The sequence below is a fragment of the Bombus pyrosoma genome, linkage group LG6 (assembly GCF_014825855.1).
Source record: "Bombus pyrosoma isolate SC7728 linkage group LG6, ASM1482585v1, whole genome shotgun sequence".
In the NCBI taxonomy this organism is placed as follows: domain Eukaryota; kingdom Metazoa; phylum Arthropoda; class Insecta; order Hymenoptera; family Apidae; genus Bombus; species Bombus pyrosoma.
Window position 1 is genome coordinate 8,550,147 of NC_057775.1, and position 23,911 is coordinate 8,574,057.

General features: G+C 36.9%; 1 protein-coding gene across 8 annotated transcripts in view; it reads left to right on the top strand.

Moving 5' to 3' along the window:
• The window catches only part of LOC122568244 (eye-specific diacylglycerol kinase), a 74,760-nt gene that overhangs the window by 8,241 nt on the left and 42,608 nt on the right, over positions 1–23,911 (top strand). For 7 of the 8 annotated variants that reach the window (XR_006317020.1, XR_006317021.1, XR_006317019.1 and 4 more), the window contains exons 1-2: positions 4,599–6,904; positions 19,451–19,592. Coding sequence is in view for 1 of the 8 variants with exons in the window: in XM_043727775.1 (XP_043583710.1) it covers positions 5,823–6,904; positions 19,451–19,592 (1,224 nt within the window). In the remaining 7 variants the exon portion in view is untranslated. Of the gene's footprint in view, positions 1–4,583; positions 6,905–19,450; positions 19,593–23,911 lie in introns of those variants that run through there. The other variant, XM_043727775.1, reaches the window with a different exon arrangement.

Consider the following 23,911-nt stretch of genomic DNA (forward strand, 5'->3'; position numbering starts at 1 on the left):
TTCAATAAATGTTTCGCTTCTTATTCCGATTATTCCTTTTGTCCTAATGCTTATTCGTGGTGCTTGTAAGAAACACTGTTTAATCGGTGATGGAGTTGTATACATTTCTTGACACAACGACCCTTGTCTGTATTTACTTTTTTCCATTGATCCAAAAGAACGCTCTATCTTTGTCTTTTGTCCGATCCATACATTTCACTTCTTCTTCGACACAATATTCGTCATATTACACGGTCGCTGTAAACGTATAATTTTATCGGCGAAGAACTGCGCTTTTAACCCATCACGGGCCAACGTTGCGTTAACGCAACGTTTCATTTGCGATGTTTTTCAGGCAGATTATATTATCGAATAGTATTTTCCAACAGCTATGGCTATGAAAGAGAATACGAAGGAATCGATTATTAGGTTGTCCGAAAAGTTTCTTTCGTTTTATGAGAAAATAGTAGACGCACAACGTTTTATATTATTTTGCCGAATTACGTACGATCCATTTTGTTCTGTTGAGATAAACACCGCGACATTTCACAGACTCGGTTTCATTTTTGTATGAAGGTACGCTGTTGTAAAAAACACGTTTGCGAAAGAAAGAGACTTTTCGAACGATCTAATAATTGTAACATTACCACGAAGCATCGGTGGTCCTTAATGAGTTAATTAAATCAGGAATTTGTAGAATCTCGATAAAGATTGTTGTTAGAAAATCGTTTAAAATGTTACTCGACGTTGAGTTAGGATACGAGTCAGATTCCACAGATCGACACAGATCACAGATCCACCGTGTTAAGAATTTAGCTTTTACCACATTATTATCTACATGTTCATATTCGCTGAATACATCACTCGTCTTGTTAAATATTTTTATTCAGTTGGAGCGTATCTTCTCGATTAAAAACGAATTTATGCAATTTCATTATGAATTCGATAGTGTTCCTTCATAAGTTGCTTAATAGCGTCGGTTAATAATTTGTGATGCGTAAATGCGCTACCCACAGTTGGTGTCGGCCGTAAATTTTTAACTGTCGAAGGTTACGGTTGATAAATCGACAACGTGTCTCGGAAAGTCTTAGGTTTCGAAAGTTGGACTTGTATCGGTTTACCCTTTTCTGCTGATCATTTGTACGGCGAATGACGCTATAATCTTGTGTGTGATCGATCGAAGAATGATACATTCGTAGGATGAAGAAATTTTGATCGATGAATCGTAAATGGAAGAAACAGCTTTCAAGATATAGAATGGCAGAATTTTGAATCGGAGAAATTAAAAAACCTTCTCGAGTCCGAGGACTTTATATTTATGGAATCAAGATGTTCCATTTGATCGAAGAATTCTACGTTATAGGAAATTGAAGATGGTTGTTTAATACATTTATAATCGGAATTCAAAGAAGAAGCACGTTGTCCATCAAGTCGTACGACATAGTAAGATGTCATAGAATATAAGATACAAAATATATCGATATAAGTGTGTGGTATTTGTTGTAAAGTAAACTTTGGAAATTATGTTTGCTTTAATAATAACAAATAAAACGAACTATTATGTATCTAAATAGTTAAGAATTTATCACGAAGAAATAGTAAAATTGTAATTGCGTAAGAAATAATTCTAATGTTACATACACTTTATCGAATGTTAAAGCGTGTCTCGGAATATGCTAATTAAAAAATCTTGTACGCGTATTTCATCGTTGACGAACAATGAAAATTACGGGGGGAAAGACACGATAAGTACATTTTTGTTGATTTTGAAAATTATAACGTTGCTTTACAATGAAAAGGGAGCATTTTGATATAACAGCATTGAAAATGGAAAGAGCCTGTTAAGCTCGAATACATAAACGTTCCAAGAACAGCTGGTAAGTTGTCGAAATGTTAGCGAACACGCGTAAGCAGTGAAAAGCCGATTTTCTCATCAGATACATGTTAACTTTCAGTAAAAATAAACTTCATGACGTTAACGTACCGTGCGTTTTTATTTTTTCTCTTCGACTTCCTAATTTTTAATGTCGAATGTTGTCGATCGTTAAACCTGTTAAACCTTCGATCCGACTCAAGAACACAAAGCCACGTGGTTCGTATAGTCCGATAAAAGCAAAATTAAGACGAAGACCTTTGACTCTTCCATTAAATTACTCAACCCTTCCGCGATACAAATCCCGTCAGATTACCGCGGAAGCTGGCGGAAGATGATTAAAAACCTGTTGTGACTGAGTATTTGGTTCCGGGAGCGGAACGAGCGGATCAAAAATTCACTGTCCACAAGCACGTTGTATCGCGAAGAAAAAGAAGAAAACGGGAGAGAAACGGAAGGAAAGAGCCTAAAAAGACGCGGACGACGAGCACGACGTGGAAATATCTGTAAAAGCATAGAAGAGAGAAGAGAGGAAGCTTCACACGTGTCTGCCCTTCCTACGTCACACATTTCCCCGATAGTCAGCCACGTAGCGCAATCTCCAATTCGTCGTTCGTGCCATCGGTGTTCCTCATTCGCGTGTTCGTGTACACGAGCACAGACGGAATCTGTCGGAGGGCGCATGTCTGACCGACGATGGCTAGGAGGGTGCGAGCAAGAGGGTAACACAAGGGTTGGACGGAGACGAGAGCCCAGTGTTAACCCCCACTTTACCTCTCGTAGCATCCGCCACTGCCGAGCCCTGGTCACTAGTCTGATCAGTCTATCCTGTCTCGCGACACGTTGCGCGTAACTCGTTCCTTTCGTTCCTTTTTCTCGCCGCGAACGCATTTTCACTTTTTCTCGCCCCTTTATCGAAAATCGATCGCGTTACCGACCGAACGAACGAACGAATTCAAACTGATCGTGGATCGATTTGATCTTTTTTTTCAGACAGAACACGTTGCAGTCGCGAGTACGTAGCGTGACCGCGTGCACGCTTCTTCTCTCGGCCCGCGCTGATTCAACATCGTGTTCCATCCGATTCAAAGAATTGTTACATCGGCGATGTTCGCGTAGTTATAGAGAGAGGGCGAGAGAGATAGAGACAAAGAGAGAGAGAGAGAGAGAGAGGGTCGTTTGGAAAAGACAGGACTGTCGAGATACATGGAGCCATTTTTGGATTTCGAGCTTGTTTTTGTCAGGAGAAAATACTTGGATGAAGGTAGATCACGAGGTCTATCGTTTAACAAGTCGCAACAAGGTGATCTTCTCGATCGTTGAATCAAGATCTCGCAAGGTTTTATCTGCTCGATCGTTCGGATCTTTATAGTGTGTATTGTACTTTCTCAGCTGGAAGGGAAAGATAATAGAAACATTGTTTTTCGAGACGATACTCAGGTTTGATATTCAGAAGCGAGCGACGCGAGCATTAAATATAAGAGAATCGTAACGATAGCAGGAGGTTGGCGAACCGGTAAATCGAGGAACCTGGCGAAACCGAGATAATTTAGGGCAATATCTTAGCGTCCTTCGGATCGACATAGTCCGGAGTAATTCGTATACGCGGCCCAATACCGTTATATGGGATTTCAATCCACGATATCACCGCAACGTCGCCGATAAATTAAGTTACAGGGCTGGAAAGCCAGCCTACCGATCGATGCTGCTAGTCACTCGAGAGGAGAGAGTCTCGACAAGCGTGGGAGAGGGTCAACCGGAGAGAAAGTGAGGCAAAAGCTCGTTCGGCGAAACTGTTTGACGACCTCACGTGTATCGGGGTTCGCCGAGGTCGTCGACGGTTCTTGCCGGACGGTGACGCGTGACCTTCAACTATGGTTCACGCGTCGATGACCAATGTGCTGCTCGTCGCCGGTCCATCAACCCGAGAACCACTCGTCCACTTCCTCTGTCAAACCTCTCTAGAGAAGATCGAAGATTCGACGTTTAACCGAAGTAATCGAGGATAAACGTAATAACCGAGTACAACGTTGGCGTAACAGAACAATTAAAAAGTAATCCCAGCGTGGATATTGATGTTTCAAGCGTTTAATCGAAATAAACGTCGTGATGTTGAGACGCTAATTCGCATTTAATACGCGATGAAGTTTCAATGATGTTTTGGCAAATGGAGCGTTTGTGGATGATCGATGGTAACGAGACGTCAAACTTTCATTTACCAAGGGTCGAGCATCGCTAAAGATTGATTATCCGTGTAATATCGCTCTTCGATTCGGGGATGTGTCTCTACGATTAACTCGTTCGATGATTCAAGGCGTTACACGGAACAAAAAAAATATACACAAAAACAGGTATATTGGATTAGCGAAGGATGAACGTCCATCATTGAAAGATTTACAAGGTGTGTTGAGAATAGTATTCGTGACGGTGTTAAACGTTCAACGACGATATTGTTATTGATACTTTGTTGGCGTCGAGAGGTATAAGTTAAGACGGTAGGATCTACGAGTGACTGGGATGAATGGAGTTGTGGAGGTAACTTGATTCTGACCACGTTGTTGTGGAAATTACTTCGAAAGTATTTTTAATACGGTAAACGTATACAGACATTTTTCCTTTCCCTTTAACGTTTGAAGCAAATTAAGAACCTTAAGAAATTGTTAAAAACTATGCAAATTTGGTTAATTACGTTCACAAAGTAAGGAGACGTTGTTGTTTGCACGTGTTTAAGTGACTTGAATGGGGATGAGATAGCAGCAAGATGAACTACTAAAAGGAACAACCTTGAATAAAGTTAATTTTGCCGCACATCGGAGATGGTGCGTTTAATTTGAGACGGTATGATCGCTGGAAGCGGTGATGAGGAAATCCCGTCGGACGAGGAAAGGAGTTTAAATTGCAAATGCTGCGCCGCCGGATCGACGATTGTCGTTTCCACGTGGCATCGGACGCGTTCTCCGCCGAAATGTAATTTTAGCGAATAGATCCATCGTCGAAGGGGGGTCGTGTGAAAGACCTCGCGTCTATATCCAGTTCTTCAAGATCATGGACGTTAATTAATCGAGCATTTATTCGCCGAATCAAGATTACAGTGACTTTGAATAACTCATTGTCAGTCGTTATAAACAATTCGTAAAAGGACATAAATTATACGTAATCGACATCTTCTTTTTCCTCGACTAAGATGGGAAGATTCACTGCGAACAGTGAAGTGAAAAATAATTTACCAGAGACGATCAAACGTTTTGAAGAAACATTTTCAGAAGATAGCGTTACTACGATCAGCTAAGTGATTGTTATGAAAAATTGTTTTGGAAACTGAATCAGTGTACGATGAAAAAATGACGATAACGAAAAACGTAGACAATGGTTTTTCTTAAAACAATTGTTGTGTATACGTAGTGACCGCGATACTCGAGATACTTGGTAAGCACAAGACAATCAACCATGTCGATCTTACATCTTTCAAACTTGCATGGATGGAGGATGAAATAGCTTGGAACTTTCTTCACCTTTAAACGATCACAGTAAAGCATTGAAACTAGTGTATACGAGACATTCAACGCGAAGAAGATAGTCTTTCGGTCAGCTTCAGAGAAGTACACACAAGATTCGTAAAACTATAAAGAAGGATCTCAGAGGCATAAGAGCTAAACACGGACGTCGACGTAACTTATGATGGGCTGCAGACCGGCAGCAAAGTCGAAGGTGGCGGAAGGGTGCGGTCGCGGGCAGCTCCAGGCAGCTTCCTCGTCGCCGAGGTGTAACGAGGTGATCATCGAGCTTCCCAGCGAGACGACGATCGTTCAGAAGCGAGAGGATCGGGGTTCGAGCGCGGCCGCCGGGACGGAGGAGGAAGAGGAAGAGGAAGAACTGGCCAAAGAACGAGGTTCGTCGTGTTGGTCGTCGAGATTCGAGCTGTCGTTCTCCGTGAACGAGTCGAGTTTCAGCAGATAGCTGCCAAGTGAGAATGCAGAGGCTGCGTTCGACCTTCAAGAGGTCGCGCACCCCGACGGGAGCGGAAATGAAGTCGCAGTCGAGTCTCGAAGTACCGAAGCAAGTCAGGTCGGCCTCCTTCGACGAGATCCAATTGGAAGCTAAACGACAGGACGATGCGAGGGACGGCAGATCGACCAGGACCACGTCCTCCTCGTCGTCCTCGTGTTCACCAGCGAGGTCCCAAGATTCGTCGCGTGGAAGACGATCCGCGACGCTCAGGGTACCGCAACTGCACAGCGGCCAAAGGTCCAAGAGTTTCGACGTGGCTGAACGGAGCTATGGATCTTCCTCCAGTCAACAATCTCTTGGCAGCGTTCGACGTCCGGAGACACCGACGATTCAGATCTCTGGATGTTACCACTGTATCTGCGTGGAAGAGTATAAAAATCTTTATCTTAGTAGAGACGAGGATGATCCCTCGTCGAGAGAAGATCTCGATGATGAAGCAGATATAGTAGACGACACTTCGGAGGACGAAGACTCTGAATTAGTGGATAAGGGCGAAGCTAGTCCAGAAATTAGAGTCACGTTAACGACGTTTACCGAGAAAGAGCCAGGTGTTGCCGATGTGGTGTCCGAAACGACGGTGCCACCCTCTACCGTGGTCCCTGAGGTCGTTCCTAAGGTGGTGCAAGATGAAATGTCCGATATCAGCGAGGTCAGAGGCGGTCTATTTCCGGGCAGGGAACGTAGGAGGTCGATCTCCTCTCCGAAACTTGCTCGACAAGAAGCTCTAACGTCGTACCCGCTAGAGCTTCCGACGGTGGTTAGCTCGACCGAGGACGAGGAAGAATCGACCCACGATCTTAGCTCGAGCAAGTGCAAGTTCGTCGTCAGAGATATCTTTTTGACCGTTCCGGAGTTGAAAAGGGATCGCGCCGCATCCGTGGACTCCTGCTTCAATAACAAGAATGGACATGGCGAGGATGCCGATACGTTGACCGTTCCTCAGCAAAATATACGGTCGAAGAGCGTCGATATCGTTCTGCCTACCGAGGCGCAGACGAGGTACACGGCTCTGCTGCCTGACACCGAGGCTCGACCTCCAAGAGGGTGGGTACGTCTGGTGAATGTAACAAGTCCCTTGTTCCGTATACTTGAATACCGTATCATCGATGTTTCTGTATCTCTGTATTTTTAGTTTTATCATTGTCGTCTTCACGCTTCACTTTTCTTTCCTATTCGGCCTCTCTTCTGTTAGCTGTATGTGTTTGTCAAACTGTTCTCGTTGTTACGCCGTCAGTACACGGTGATTACATCGGGTGTTGCAAGAATCGAGATGCTAACATTTCACGCGCAGAATGATTATTTCGTTTTTGTAGCTTTCAGAACTCGAAATGAAAATGAGAAATGCTTGCGTCATGATTTCGACCAGATGTACCAATATGCACGTTTGCTTCAATGTGTGATTAATTGTAACACGTTCCGAATAGAAGTATCTTTTATTGTTAATACATCGCAACGATATTGTTAACTGACGGTGCATACTAAACACGAATCTATTATAACAGACATGCTATTGCTTTTACAGCCTCGATATTACTATCGTTTAGATAAACAAGTGTTCCCTGTAATTAATCGGTGATGTATTTAGTTGTGTAATGAGTTCGCAGTTCTTTAAAAGAACGTTAGAGATCGTTAGGTAACATCTATTTGATCAACGATGTATGTATTATTTAGTTCTATTATTCTTTGTAAATGATGGGTTTAAGTAATTGATCATCACCTCAAAGTGTTTGTTCTTTTATCGAGAAGTTTGTGTATTTATATTATAAATTCTTCGAATTATCTAATGATTATTCGTTAAACATTGGTCGCACCAAATTTAACAAATTGGAAAACATTGCAACGATATATTCCAATATTAACCGTACAGTAAATATTCCAATAATCTCAAATATTGTAAACTTTATCATCAAACGATACAATCAAAAAACATTATTTATTTATATTACATGTCATATGTTTGGGTAGTATAACCAACGCGAATAACAATTTTATAATATTCATTCAAATAAAACGAAAGGCGAACGAACTTATTACGTAACGTAATACCTTGCTTTATTTTATACAACCGTTAGTTATCTTTCTACTTTTATAGAACTTTTACCACGGCAAGACCATTATTTTAAACTCGATTCTCAGGAAAAACCTATATATTACTTATGAAATAAACTATCAGCTTTCATTTCCGGACATACTCTACCATTACGTTATTTATAGAGAAGAGCTTAGGAAAAAGAGAAACACATTGCGAGAACATGGCGTAGAACTTTTAAGGGCAATTTCAATCCACTATACCTGGCAGAGGATTTAAACTGTTTAAAGTTATACCGTATATATTCTCGTTAAATTCTATTAAACCTAGCAATCATGTCAAAATTAATACCTATTACAGCACAACATTGGAAACTGCTATTTTTATTTACGTAAGACGAAAAGCAAGAGAGGGAAGAAAGAAAGAATTGCGGTATAAAATTCCTCGATTCCGCCTTTTCTCTCGTGCAGTTTACGCGAGCAGTTTAATCGAAGGCAATTTAATTTTACCGCCTGTACGTTTACGGCCCGATGTCCACGTCTTTTGTTGCTTCGAGCTTCGATCAGGCTTTTCTATTTCGGGAAGATTAAGACGTCAACGATTCAAGAGAGAGAAGTTGATTAGAACTCCGACGTGTTTAATTGAACCATATGGTTCATTGTGGTCGCTGCTGCGACTTGTTAGAACGTCGAGCTTCTCGGCTCGAAATTCGTTCTTTGTGGAAGCCAAACGATATCGGATAACGAGATTTTTCACTAGATTACCGTACAAGTTCTGTGGGAAATCAGATCAGGAATCAGACACGGCTGAAAAATTCAATTTTTAGGATTACTTAATAATACACGTAACTTATTTGTCTCTTTCTATTCTTTATTCAGCACGATAAATCACTTTTACATATCAGACGTTTATTTTCGTAGAAATTAGCAGGTAATTTAGTTAAACGAAGTGACAAAGCGATTATCAAATTTATCGAACGATGAACATTCTCGAAGATTCCAGCAATTTAAACGAATTCTGTGCGAGAAGAAAGTAAAGAAGCTGGATAATTATTATTGCTTTATTCTTATCGAACATCGTTGCCTTGGTGCATTTACTTCCAACTATAAATCGCCTAACCCCTTCATTACGGACGATTTAAATACGTAAATAGACGACCTATTTGCAGTGTCGCGAAAAATCACTGTCAGACCTTGTTATTTCGACGTAATAACAGCAGTTCTAATAAGGGTACGTTTCTCTAAGAACAAGTTTCTCTTTGTTAGATTACGTGAACAGATTTCTTGAAATCTTCTCCACGCAACAATCCGCTATTGTCTGCTTATTCGTAAACTGTTGTTTGCTTCGAAAGACGATAATAGCATTATGAAATGCGTAAGTTTTGTTTATGATTCCTGTTGATTCGAAGGAATTTTGTTTTCTCGGAGGAAATGATGGACTTTAACGCCACTTACAAATATTTGTCATTTATCAAACACCTCATTCGTATGGTGATACATTAATGTAAAATAAATATCTGCGAGATATTAAAGCCAGATAAAAGATAAAAATTCGCTTCGAAGAAATTTATGATTGAAATTTCGCTTGTGTGCGTAAATGGCTCAGGTTGCCTACGAAGAGTTAACATATCTCGATAAAAAAGACGTTAAAGTTACAATTGTCTTTTAACGTATGATCCACCAAAAAAAAAAAAAAAAAAGGAAGATATATAGGAAACTGAAATACAAATAAAATAAAAATATTAATGACAAAGAAGTTAGAGTTATTTGAAGTTGTTGAAATTATTCGTCGAATGCAGCGAGCATAGAAAAGAAAAATGCACGCGAATCGACTCATAATTTCGCTTAATGACAATTTTCGAAGGGTAGAAAGGCCGATTACTGTGCATTTTCTTCGCCGTCTTCTTGGACAGGAAGTGTTTATTCGATCGTAATTCTCTTTCTCTCATTCCTATTCTGCAATTTTTCACCGTATCGCGATGGAAGAAACGGAAAGGAAGATCAAACTAAAAAATGAAACCAGAAATCGCAACAATCAATTCTCACCAGTCCAAAGTTAGATCGGCGGAGGTAAAGGAGTTAAGAGAACGTTTAAACTCCGTTAAACAACATAAATCATTTCGATCTCTAAATATTTATTCGTTTCGGTCCGTAAATTGTTTGCTCCACAAGCTCATCGAAAGCGTTTCTCCGCTGTTCGAATTTATCAATGACGATAACGACACCCATTGAGGGACTAAACGGTAGTGAAATAATGCATAAAGCTTGCGTATACAAAACGGTACTGAAAGACGTGAAGAAGAAAAAAGAAAAGAAAATATACTCATCGATATCTTCCTTCTTTTCTGAAGTCGTGGCTCTAACATAAGTATAAAATTCTATAAAAATTCTACCTCTCTTGAGTTTGGCACAGCTTCCACTTCTCGGATAAAAAGAGCTTTCCTGTAAATTTTTTTGAGAAATAAGAACGTTACGACTATAATTTTTATTTTGAAATATAATTAATTACAACTAGTCGATAGTGTAGGAAAAGATAATATCTTGTAGAAAATATTGATTTACTTAAGGAAGTTATTATTAATATTATATTCGCCTTTATCAACGTTACACGAAACATTGTATTGTATAGGACTACATGAAAACTAATATATCGAACCACGTTAAAATTTCTTATTTTTATACAAGTCTAAAGTACAAGATATGATAGAATTTGATCAGAGACGTGCAAAATTGAACAGTCAAATTTATAAAAGTCGCTGCTATAGCTCTATTTTATTGCATTTATTTTATTTTTATTGAGATAAATTACGAAACAGAAATGAATTAGTTTTTACCTTCTTTTTTTTTGTGAATATAATCTATTTTTGGAGAAGAAAAGGATAGAACGTTTCTTATCACAGCAACATATAAAAATATGTAAGACAACGTACAAGAATCGAAAATTTTATAATTGCGAGACTCATCGTAGATAATTTATAGTTGTCAAATGCGCAATGAACATTTTCCTGATTTAACAAAGAATAATGTTTATCATAACGTCGTAACTTGAATTTTCTCAAGTTTCATATAATTGTAGTACGTATCGAAGTAAGAGAAGAAACGTTAAAAACAAATTTAATAATACGCGTTGATTAAAAAAGCTTGCGAACAAAATGTTAACCCTGCGTTGGTGCTCGATAAGTTAAAGAACCAAACTAGATCGAAGTACGTTAGAGGACTTTTTCAGTGAGGTTGGGTTCTTCGACTTTCGAAACTTCACACCGCCTCGTTTGAATCAAAATTGACGAAACGGGAAAGTTTCGCGGAAGAAGAGAAGTCCTGGCAAAACTTAATCTGTATCTTTGGAAACACGATCCAGGGCCAGAGACTGATTACGATACGATTGCCTGCGATTTGATTACGCCGAGACCCGTCGATTTCTTATTGGCCCATTAGAAACTCGTTAACTTGCAAAACTTAACTCGCGTTTAGAAACGAGTGTTTGACGCCAGAACTATCAAACCAGTCGAAACAAACAATTCGTGATTTTTCGTTCAAATCTTAGATATACGAACCCGCTCAGAAGTTTTACGGTCTCCTTTGAGTAAGCATTTGATGCTGACTTTGAATTTTAAATTGCATGAATTTTTTTTCGTAAATTGTTAATATATTAGCAATGTATACTTTGCTTATCGTATAAAGTATTAATCGAACTAGTCGAAACAAACAATTCGTGATTTTTCGTTCAAATCTTAGATATACGAACCCGCTCAAACGTTTTATGGTCTCCTTTGAGTAAGCATTTAATGCTGACTTTGAATTTTACCAGTTTCCTTTATCCTTCTCAACTTTAGAGTGAACATAATAGCAGCCTTAAGACTTTTTAGCGAGTTTTTATAGGTAGATGTACAATAACAGCACCTTTTTTGGGGAATGTAACAATTTCTTGTAATAGGTACGGATGAAAAGTTTGTCTCTCTTCTTTCGTAGCAGTAGGAAACAGCTTTTGAAGGGTGCGATTCAAAACCTTTCTTCTCCTACGGTTCACAAAAATATTTCGTCATGGAATTTCGACTGCGGCCAAGAATAGATATTAGCTCGACGATTTTCGATTCGTAATTTGTTCCCCTATCCCGTATTTTGATCAGGTAACTAGCCCGAAGACGTTCTTTTTTATTTTTTTCATTTATGCGACAAGTAACGATCGATCGCGAAGAAATGGGAAGAGAGGAGGCTGTGATTGAAACGAGATTTTTCGCTGGCTGAGAGAGAGAAAGAGAGAGAGAGAGAGAGAGAGAGAGATAGTGGAAAATGCAGTGGCAGTTTCACGCCCTCGATCGAGCTATTTCTGGCCCGCTTCTTGGATAACGAACATTCGCAATCGAATTACGAACGCCAGGAATTAGCAGGAGAATGCGATACTTGTGTTCCGCTCGTTCCCTCCGCGAGCAAAAGTGCCTTTCTACCGGGGAAAAACGTTTGCCCTTGTAATTAGAGAGGCAAAGCGAATCGTAAAGGATATTTTGGCGTTTAATTAATACTCCGGATTCATCTCTACGGGTGCAAAAGTTCTTCGATATTTGCTGTTTGTTCTTCATGATACGAAAAAGCGTCACCCTTCCTCGAAACAGTGGTTGCTCGTTGCGGGGATGAAACCGTCGTTGATCTGAATTTTATTTCTCATCTTTTTTGAAAATTTTGCTGCTGTTAAGTGGAATTCTTGTTACTAAGTTTCAACGAGCAGTAAATGACTGGAGCGTCAGGAAAATAAAAAGAAGACGACTCTTTCTGCGAAAAGGATTTTCATAGAAATTTCATGTATATATAGCGAGTTACACATTTATTGCTGTAAATGCTCGCAAATATCGGCTTTGAACGACCGATTTGTTTTTACAATACACGACTTGGTCAACGTACACTATACTAGTGTATATTTACTTAATTTAACGTATATTGCGATGTACATTACATTTAAAAAAAAAACTATATTTATTTATCATATTTATTTATTTATTCGACTCACTGATAAAATAGTTTACCTCAATTTTGACGAGTATTACATTCTAATTATACCGTACTATAGTTATATAGGAATGTTACAGCCTGAGCATAGATGAGTGAGTATATCATTAAGTATACGATGAATGAATGATATACGAAGAAATAAATTTAACTCACTCACGACATTTTTTTATACATGTAGGTATACCATTTGAGTATATATGTTTTGCGAATCCATAAAAGCGATGAACGTTGAAAGTCAATAACGTTCGAGTGATAAATGGCACCTATACGTAGTGGAATTAACAGAAAAAATTTTTTTCGTTTCTATTGGAAATTTTCCCTTGTGGCACTTACATCGTTTATCACGATTCTCAATTAATCTATAGGTACTCAATTTATGAGGGAATTAGAGTCGAAGGTAGAGTTCCATCAATTTCTGTGCGTTCAACTGTTTGGCTCATTAAATAGGAAGTAAAAACGGCGTGCATTCTTCGATGAAAAATATATGTATCCATCGTACGAGAACTTTACTTTATCCTTTGATCGATACTTTCGGTTTACTTCCTTTTGGTGTTTGTCGTTTAATTGATACTTTCGATTTAATTTTTCAGACGATGGAGCTTCTACGATTCTCATTTCATGGTAGGCTATTAGAGCGGGGAGGTTTAGTTCTTTTGGAGTTGGAGATGATGTCGATTTGTTACATCGACGTAGAACGAATATAGGAATTGTCGTAAACGCATATTTGTCAGTTGTTTCTTACATTGTGGAAACTCTGTATGTAAACAATGGTTGAACCATTATCTTCTTGTTTATCGCTTAAAATAAAAGACAAATCAGTTGAGTCGAATCTATATATCCATTGTAGAAATAAATTGAATTCGATGACGAAAGCTTATTAAATGAATGTCGCGGCGTTGCACGCATATTCGTCAGTTCTTTTCGCAGAAGAAGTTGCTGTTTTATATTCTCGACACGTGTACGAAAGGAGAAAAGAATAAAGATTGGGCCTCCATTTTTCGAACGTATCCATGACGAAATATTAAAAGTATCTTGGGAAAAGCTATTGTAACAACGAACTATATTCAAATTATTTTAAACTAATATAAAGTTTAGAAGTTAATTTAAATTGAATTATACATAGACCAAGTTTGTGTAAGTTGAAACACGATTCGAGAAGAAATTCATGCTTAGAAAGCTTAATAAATGCGATATAAGGTATTCCATATTAATATATCTATGTTTAATGGAAAATATCAATCTTAGACGAAAGTAAAAAATTAAGTTTAAAATCTCGGTGATATTGAAGTTTCATCGATTTCTTTATGGTCTGCTTTTCGATGCGCGGTTTGACGCTGTGTATTACAAACTGTCGATACATACGAAACCGTTTTTCACGTCGTAGAGGTCTTTGCAGCGAACTCGTCAATCGACCCGCCAAACACGTTTTGTCAATAAGGTAAAATTTTCAAGCAGTTACCCGCTGTCATGGACTTCCGCGTTCGTCTACCCTTCTTCAGGATTATTGATCCAAATCGCTGAACGAAAAGGTTGGAATATGTTAAAAAGATGAGAAGAAAGTATCGGATGAATGATACTTTGAAAGTTTCATGATATTTTTCGTGATAAATGTCGTGCGAGATTACAGTGATTTATAAAAGTATTTTACTATAGAAAACGTATATATATTGCGTGGGTTTTATGAAAAATTCTGAAATTGTATTAGCATGTAATGAGACGCGGGTTGGTGTGATTACATTGGCAAAATTTGAAACCAATTTGAAGGTATACGTATATATATTAGGTTGTCCGAAAAGTTTCTTTCGTTTTATGGAAAAGGAAATGATGGATGAGCAATATTTTTCCTTTTATATTGTTTTATCGAATTACGTATGATCCATTTTGTTCTATCAAAATAAAGATCACAACGATCGACAGATTAGGTTTCATGTTTGTATAAAGACGCATCGTTGTAAAAGACGGGCCTGTAAAGGAAAGATACTTTTCGGACAACCTAATATATGGAAGCTAGAAAAATTTACTGTAAACATACAGCTAGTAAAAAATTAAAACGTGGTATGAACAGCTACATTAAAAGCGTATAAGCGTTAAAAATAATTCCATTGAAACGTATATAATGGACGATGGACTGTTTAAATATTTTGATGGTCTCTGTGAAATACGTATTTATATTAAATATCTCGTAACTTTTATATTTCCAGCCTCGTCCTTAAGCTTGAAACCAATATAATCGTGATAATCGGATCTCGTCATAGTTCTAATGAAATTTTAGAAGGTTTCGTACAAGATAACATAATCATATGTACGTGATGTATTAAATTTATAAAGGGAAGAGTTTCACTGTTGTTGTTTTATAATTCGTGATTTATCTTCAATAATAACGAAATTATTTTGTTTGATGATCGGTTTTAATTTTATAGTTGCATATTGTTCGCATTTTTGATCTATCTTTTCGTTTACAGTTGATTTCTTTGAATAAACGAGGCTCTGTGAACTCGAAAGTCAATTAAGAACACAATTATTGGTTTATAGAAGCTTTGGCAGATTTATCTCTCATTTGGCGCGGCTTAATTAACCTATAATCTTATACGGATTAATTAACTAGGGATAATAATTTATTACTCCTTTCGCCGGATGACGTTCAAACGTTTGAACTTTCCAACGTTTATCTTCAATATCGATCGAAACGATATCACTGAGATTACAATTCACCACTGTCCACATGTACATGGAGCATCTCGTGGTATTAATTCGAAATACATTACGTATAATTCGTTGCTCCGATAGTTTCTTTCAGATAAATTGAATGTCCTGTATTTATCAAGGCAAGTATTCGAAGATCGATATTAAATATCATAAAAAGAGATAGAATCACAGTTTCTCTTGGAATTCCATCGAGAATCATTAAAATCATTAAATAATTTGGAAAGCTACCGCTTAAGGATTCCATGTTCCCACCCCTGTCCGACAGATTTGACAAACAGGATGAATTTCGATGGCAAAGGACTTCTGAACATTGAGATGTCTCTAAAGGACCACAGACCAAGGGTAGGGGACGAAGTATGGGTCTATTGGTAAATGGAATTTTCAGGTTCTGTATTACGGTCGCGTATCCTCCAGGGGATGTTTGTGAATGTTTAATGACCGCAGAGCGTTCATTATTAAGGGACTAATTCTACATAGCGCATCGTCCCCTAACCAGGTCTCGTTATATTTAGAATTAATGCGGCAACATAAGTACCATGCGTTCTCCTCTTTTATCCATTCTTCGGGTTTCACGTGATACTCTGTTTTCGCCGCAAGATAATTAATTAATCGATTTAAAAACCAGAGAAATCTTGTCGTTTTTCTTTTACTTTTAGTTGAGGCTACTCGTAGTCTCTCCTATGGTTGTACTATCGCAGAGTAAGAGGGAAGTACTTTAGGGATGACCTCAGCACATCCGAATAATCAAAAATATTGGCCAATTTTATAAAATGAAAGAGTCGTGTATTTTGTTATAACGGAAGCAATGTTTCGTGTATAGCGTTTAATGAACGTAACGCGGAAGTTGTTAAATCGTGGTAGACGTTGAGATAATATTTAGTCATATTTTTAGAGGCTTGTTACAATGGTCCTCGAAGATGCTGATCGTGCGAATCGTTCGCCTTCGTATAAATTCTTCATCTAACAAAAGAAATAGGATATGTATATTCGCGTTTAAAAGAAACGTCTATTTTGTATAACAACAAATTCTAAAAGTATTTTATCTTCTTTGAAAACGAATAAATTCTTGGAATAATCGCGCTGATAGACGATCATTAGATGTTAATCGTTCTAATAATTTCTCTACTATAATTCATACATTTTTCTACCGCGTCTACGTAAATAATTAAATAAATAAGTTGATAAGCAATTGTTATTAATCATACGAAATATTTCAGACTAGATCCGTGAGCCAGGTAATTACAACGTTGCCCGGTTTCGTTGTTAATTGCGGCTATCGCTTTAAAATAATCATACTGCCTGCCTAGATCGTTTGCAAACTCGATTAATTGCAATCTATTTGCGAATTCGGTCAACGTTCGACATATAATCGGAATTACGCCGGCCTAATTGGTTCAATAACGTTTCGTTACTATTTTTGAATATTTTCTTTTGATCTCGCGTAGATTGCTGTTGATCCGTTAGACGCGGCCGTGCGAAAACTTCTTTAAACATTTTTGAGCAAGATGTATACCTCGTTATAAACATCTTGCAAAGCTTGCCTATAAGCAACTAAATCAAGTATAAACAATGAAATAAAATTTCAGTCGAGAAAAGCAACTTTCACATTACGACGATTGACTATTTTCATAAATCAAACACGTTTCACGTATTTCTTTTATCCAGAAACGAGTGCTATCCTTCAGATGCACTGCGATGTATTTATAGTCTAAAGCGAAGAATTGTTACGACAGCGTTTTTTACACGGCTTCACAGTGTGAATCAATCGCCGAATCTACTGATCAAATAACACCCATAAAACAACGTGAAACAGGAATCCCACAATTTTTACATTGCGAATTACAAAACTTTTTTAATCTTCTTAGGCGGATCGGGTGTGGCGAATCTGCTAATGAAACGAAGTAGAAAATATTAGGTTCGCTGGATTCCGCAAAAAGCATGCTACACGTACGGCGAATATAGTTTGAAAAATCATCGAAACACGACGACGCGAACGAATAATTTCCGTTTTTCGTGACGTATGAATAACGCGGTGGTCTTTCGCGTGTTTCGATTTTCCATATCGAAGCTATTCGATACGCAACAGATAGTCGTTTGTAACGAGCATGCCAGAGGAAAACTACGTCATTTCGCGTTCCCTCTTTCTGTCTCGTGTTTGACCTAGATATCCGGCAATTTCCGCGGACTAATTATGCAGAAAGCAGGCTGCGCGAGGGGCGGCTGTGCTGCGAACGACGGCCTAAAATTTTTATATAATCGTCCAAAGGGAACGGTAGATCCACTGGGTGACTTTTGTCGTTAAAGTTGCACGTCGTGTCGCGCATTATGTTCGGGTCGCGTCTTTGAAATTTAAAGTATCCTTAAATTTTTTACGATGCCAGCAGTACGCTTCCGCGATATCCTACGGGACACGGTATTAACTCATTCTTCCGACAACGTCGTCTCATCGAAGATGCGAACCAGACAACAAAGAGTTTCGATTAATTTTGAAACTTCCTTCCTATCCTCTTTTCTGCTTTTAACTTGTCTACACAGTCGCTTGAACCGTGAAACACGTACGGTCACTTATTCAACCCCTGCACAGTGTAGCAAAACAGAATCGGACAAGGTGTCAAACATAGTAATTTCGCTCGTTAAAGTGGAGCAAATTTACAGGAGACGCGGTTATTAATAATTTAGTCACAGACTTGTAACAAATTCGAGATATTTGTGTATTTCTTCCATTTAATACTGGGAATGTTTGAAAGGGTCTGTCACAATTGAGCCACTTATGTAATATATAAAATGCTCATAAATAATGGAAAAATGTAATTGTTTATAAGCGATTTACTCGAACAGTGAAACGCACGTGGTTACATCAAAAAGGATTGTATTAAAAACAAATGTTCCTGGTTTGGTATACAAATACATATTGGTTCAATGAATGCTTCGAATTGAAATATATTTAGAAAATATTCCTAATTAAAAATCGACCAGGAACGATTAGCGGATTAAAGGAAATTAGTTCACTTTTTGTATGGATAGCATAGAATGTTTATTAAATAATCTACAAGTTATAAGAAGTGAATGGCAGTAGTTCTGTTGACTCTTTTAATTTAAATATTTTTAGAGAATCCTGTTTTTAGAAGATTAAAAATCCACCAGGAACGATAAGCGGATTAAATAAAAATTATATTAGATCGTAAAGAAAGGTACGTGATGGATTCTCAAAATTTCATATATCCACGTTTGGCATTTTCGTAGAGGCACAAGAAATTCTACATTACGATGCTTCTTTAATCATTTTTATAACTCCTCGTATCGTAACTGAATATCTATGATATTACAATAACTGTTATTTATTTACGTAATTTCATTTGCACTCGCATGATTTATTTTACGAAATACCGTTTCATATCTACGAATCAGTTTTCCCAATGAAACAATAAAACCAAACCATTTAGTCTACATAAAAGCAATACTAATCGCTATCTAGCTTGACGAATCGTCATTGTGTACGATCAGCATGAAAACGTCGATAAAACCCGCTTACTTCAGTGTCGTCTAACCGTTGTGATACGTGAATCGATGTGTTATGACAGGTCAACTGTGCAGTTTGTTACGTTAATTCCTCGCAGAATGATCAACGGCTTTGTCCCAAATACGGTGCAATCGTGTATCCCAGTTGTACGAGGATTTAAATTCCAGAAGACTTTGCTAGACAGTCGTTGCTGTTCTCTCTCCTCCCATCGGCCCTCCAATATGTATTGTCCGCGTCCTAATGGAATTTCTGTAGAGGAATTAACGTCAACTGCAACAGCACACCGGCGATATCGAAGTGTCACTCCGTAATCGAGTGTCTTGCCGTTTCAGAGGGAGAGAAGAGGGTGGAACGAGTGGCGGTCACCGTGAACCCCGATCAACGCCCGATTGGGGTCCCGGTGCACTTAATGGAGAACATCTTTGGGTACCGACGTCAGCTTCCGGTGACTTCTGTTACGTCAATGACTGTTCGGTAAGTGTTATCTGTAAACGACAACTGTTTTCGAGCGTTTCGCTGGAGATGCAGAAAGGGGATCGAGATTGGATAGATATAGATGAAGGTTATTAAGGTTGGGTTAGGTTTGACCATAGGAAGACGAGGATATTCTTGCACGATGATTTAGTAGCTAATTATATTAGTAACTCGATAGGTTTATGAGTTATAGAGGTATAATTTTGTATGAAAAGAGGATAATCAGATGGCCGCATATTTGTAAAACTTCATCTCTTTTACGTAGCTAATTTGTTACCGTTGTACAAGAGAATTTATTATTATCGATCATTTGTAGTGTTCCATTGATTAATATTGCTTCGGTTGATAAGTTGCAAATTATAGATTGTCTATAGGTTTCTTTCTAATAATTTTATCAATTCTTGTCAAATAGATCCAAGATTATTTTCTATTATAATAATATCGGCCAATTAACGAGTTAGTAGTTACGTATTGTGAACTTCTCCTTTACAATTGTTGAATTCTGCAATTTTTTAAGAAAACAAATTTTTATAGCCAAATCGGTTGCAAGTTGTAAACTTTATTTGTACGATTTCGTCCTTTTTATTGCCAAATATATCACTGTCATGCAAGAGAATTTGCAAATATCAATAACTCGCGATTTATGACTTGTAAAATCTTCCTAATGATATTAATACTTCAAATCTTGCTAATATATAACTTTGTGATATTAATTCATCATTATCACTGATTCCTATTATATATATACAATTATACAAGATGGAAAAGGCGATGGTATAAATCAACTGTACATGAAACATTTTACTGCCTAAGTGTTTTACAGAAATATGTCGATAAATTCGCTTAACGTAAACACGCGATGTATATAGATTTCTCAGAACTATAAATAATGGTCATCAGTAATGGAGATCTTATATCTACACTCGCGAATGGTGCAATTTGCGGATCAATTGAAAATTGAGTTCGAATCCACAACAATTTAGTCGAAGTATTATATTTCGTCGAAGCGTCGATATCGTTACGATACACGCAATGCAACGGTAAAAGTATTCGGTTGAAGTAACGTAAAACAAGTAATTCATCGAAATACTGCCAATAAAATTATGAATGCAAATTATTCAACTGCATCTATTTATATCGCTAATTATTTCATCGAAAGGAACTTTACTGTCGGACGGTAAAGGCCAGATCGTTTCTGTACTTGCGCATGCAGCGTGTGTTCCACATTTATTTGTTTCGAAGATAATTGTACAGAAGTATGCAATTCAACGAGTTTTCTAAATTTCGAGAAGTTAATATATTTTTTCCCCTTATTCCGAGAAATGGAATCTCGTTATTTCGTAAAAATAACGAAAAGTATAACGTTTCTTCGATTTAATTCATTCGACGATCAAACAGATTATATCACTTAACGTTTACGTTTACGTTTAAATTAAATTTCAATAAATTTCCATTTAATTAATACGTATTAGTAGTACGTTTGAACAAATGAGAGATCCAATCTTTTTGATAAATTTTGAAAGTTAAGAGGATTAAACTGAAAATACGTTAAACGTTAATAATTTTTCGTGAAAAAAGAACAGCCATACAGGCAAAATTGGGAAAGTGAGCAAAGTGCGTAATTACGTGTCGTTGATTTACGTATCACGCAGGACTAAAAAGTCTCTTTAGTTGCTATTACGTTTAATTGGTATAAAGTAAAATATTCTACGTTCGTGTCGACAGTTATCCGATATCCATTAGGCGATGGTGAATACTATCGATAAATATTATATTTATTACATTTATTATAGAACCACATTGGAAAGGTAGAGTATCGTCTGAAAAATTTATCTCATTCTGTCATTTCGATTCGTAAGAGTGGTTCTACCAAATGTTGGTGCGACGAAGTTGGAATATCATGACAAGAACTGATCGCCTTTACGTCACGACTATTCCCAACGAGGATCTACATACATAGTTTTCATTTACGTGATATCTTTCATCCGTGAATTATTGCGAATGGCATTAAGAGAAGAAAAAAGAGACTTACGTAACGAGAACTACGTCACTTTGTCGCACACCGTTTGTTCACTTATTAAAACCATCTTTCTCGCGGAATAAAATCGTAATTAATATGGTTGAACCATGACAAAGAACGATAGTTATCCTCTGTTCTGTCTTTATTTACGAATGGTCACTATCATATACATTCGACGAATTTGCTGCTCTAACTATATTAAATTTCATTGTAAAAGAAGGGAGAAGATATTATTTGCCAACTGGGTTGATATTTCATTAAAAACAATAGAAACCTTGTCAGTCACACAGTTCAAAGTTAATAAAGGCACATTAATTTTAATCTTTGCAACGTATAAATATGATATATCGTGTATCTCGTACAAGCACAAACATACAAAATATGAAATCTTTCTCTAAATAAATAAATTATTATTAGGTGATCTCGTAAGTTATACGCTGGTTTTCGCATATTAGATTGTCGCGTATTCGACGATTGTTCTCGATAGCGATGAATTTCCCTTTATTTTTATGACTTTTCTACTTTTCCATTAAGATTTTTATACGAGTTTCATGAAAGCCCGATAGCAGCTTCCATTGTTTCCAAGTCAACTCTCAGAAAAGCCTCGTTGTAATATAAGTACGAAATACGACGAGTTAACTCATATCTTCAAATTATTTACTTATAATTCTCAATGAGAATTGATTGTAAAATACATCCAAATAAAAAAAAAATATATCCTCAAATTAATTTCCACGGCAAAGTGTATCGTATCGTTCGATTCGAATGAAATAAAACGATAGAGATTTATATGGTTCTAACAACGCAATCCAAAATTCTTAATGAAATACAATTCAATCAGCGATTGTCTTCGATTCTCGATTATTGGTTTATTTCTAAAATGGAATTTTTACGTAATGCGATTCGATTATAAATGTTATAGTTCCGATTTGATAAACAATTCTTATATTTCTAACGTTACAACATGGACTTCTGCGAATAGAGAACGGACTTTGCAACTTTTGTGATAAATTGTTTCCTTTACAAGCGAATAATGTTCGTGAATTCAGTTATTACTGTCTGTTGAGCAAAACCGTGGCGCACGAGATTTTTTTTTCCGACAAAACTTTTAAAAAGCATTTCTCTAGTGTTTGCAGAAACTTTTTTACCCGCAACCAGAATTTTATTTCGCTCGTGGACGCTCCGACAAAGTTTCATACGAATCATCTTATCTCGTTATAATATTCAGAATATTCTCGATCATTCTCTATAGTTTTTATCCAAGACGATATACGCGTATGCATTTGTTTAATGAAAATAATTAACAAATTTTTCAAAGTTTGCTTCATGTAATAAATTCTATGGCAAGGTATAAAGTTTAGTAATATGCAACGTTACAGTAAAATAGAATTATATTATAAAGTTTGACAAAATTTATAATTAACAACGCGACATATTAAACGCGTGATATACATTTTATTTTTGAATTTTAGCTACGTTTTTATGTATTTATATAATCTTATCTGTAACGTAAAAGAACGTACCTAAAATTCAAAAATAAAATGTACAGAAAAATTCCCATGTGAACATATACGCGTATCGGTACTAGAACTATCGGCGATTATAGTGGAGCATTTGTACCAAAAAAAAAAGAAAAAAGAAAAAAAAGGAGAACAAAGTGGGAGGGGAAGATACATGAAAAAAATATGTAATACTAGAAGAGAAATAGATTTTTATTCGAATATTCTACGAAATCAATGGGATGTAAAGTTCAGAAGCCACCGTTATAAATTCCTGAAATTTCTATGAAAAATTACGAGTTGGTCATTTTGATTATTTTAGCAGTTCTAGCGTTAACAATGCGTGTACTATGGATTTTTATGCATTCATGGGAAATCTATGTTTGAGACTAAAAATAACAGACAATAGATACACATATCAGATCGCTCTACAATTAATATCTTTTGTTTTACATCTTCAATCTCCAAGACTGTTGAAATTTATACTTACCAATTAGGGAGATTTCTAATTATTATAAAAATGATAGTAATCAATGTAACAATGATTCGGAGAAAATTCTCTCTCGCGCAAAAATATATAACACACGTAAAATTGGTTACAAATTTCTGTTATGAAAATTAGAGGCTATTTTTTAATTGTGTCGATAAAAATACAAATTTTCATAGGCGTTCGTAGAGACTAGTAAAGAAATTGTTAAAAATATTTGGTTTTTCTTTCTGTATCAAAATTAATTCTTATAAAATTTAAGGAACGTCTTTATTCTTTCTGCAAATAATGATCTGTGTTATCTATGTTTCTA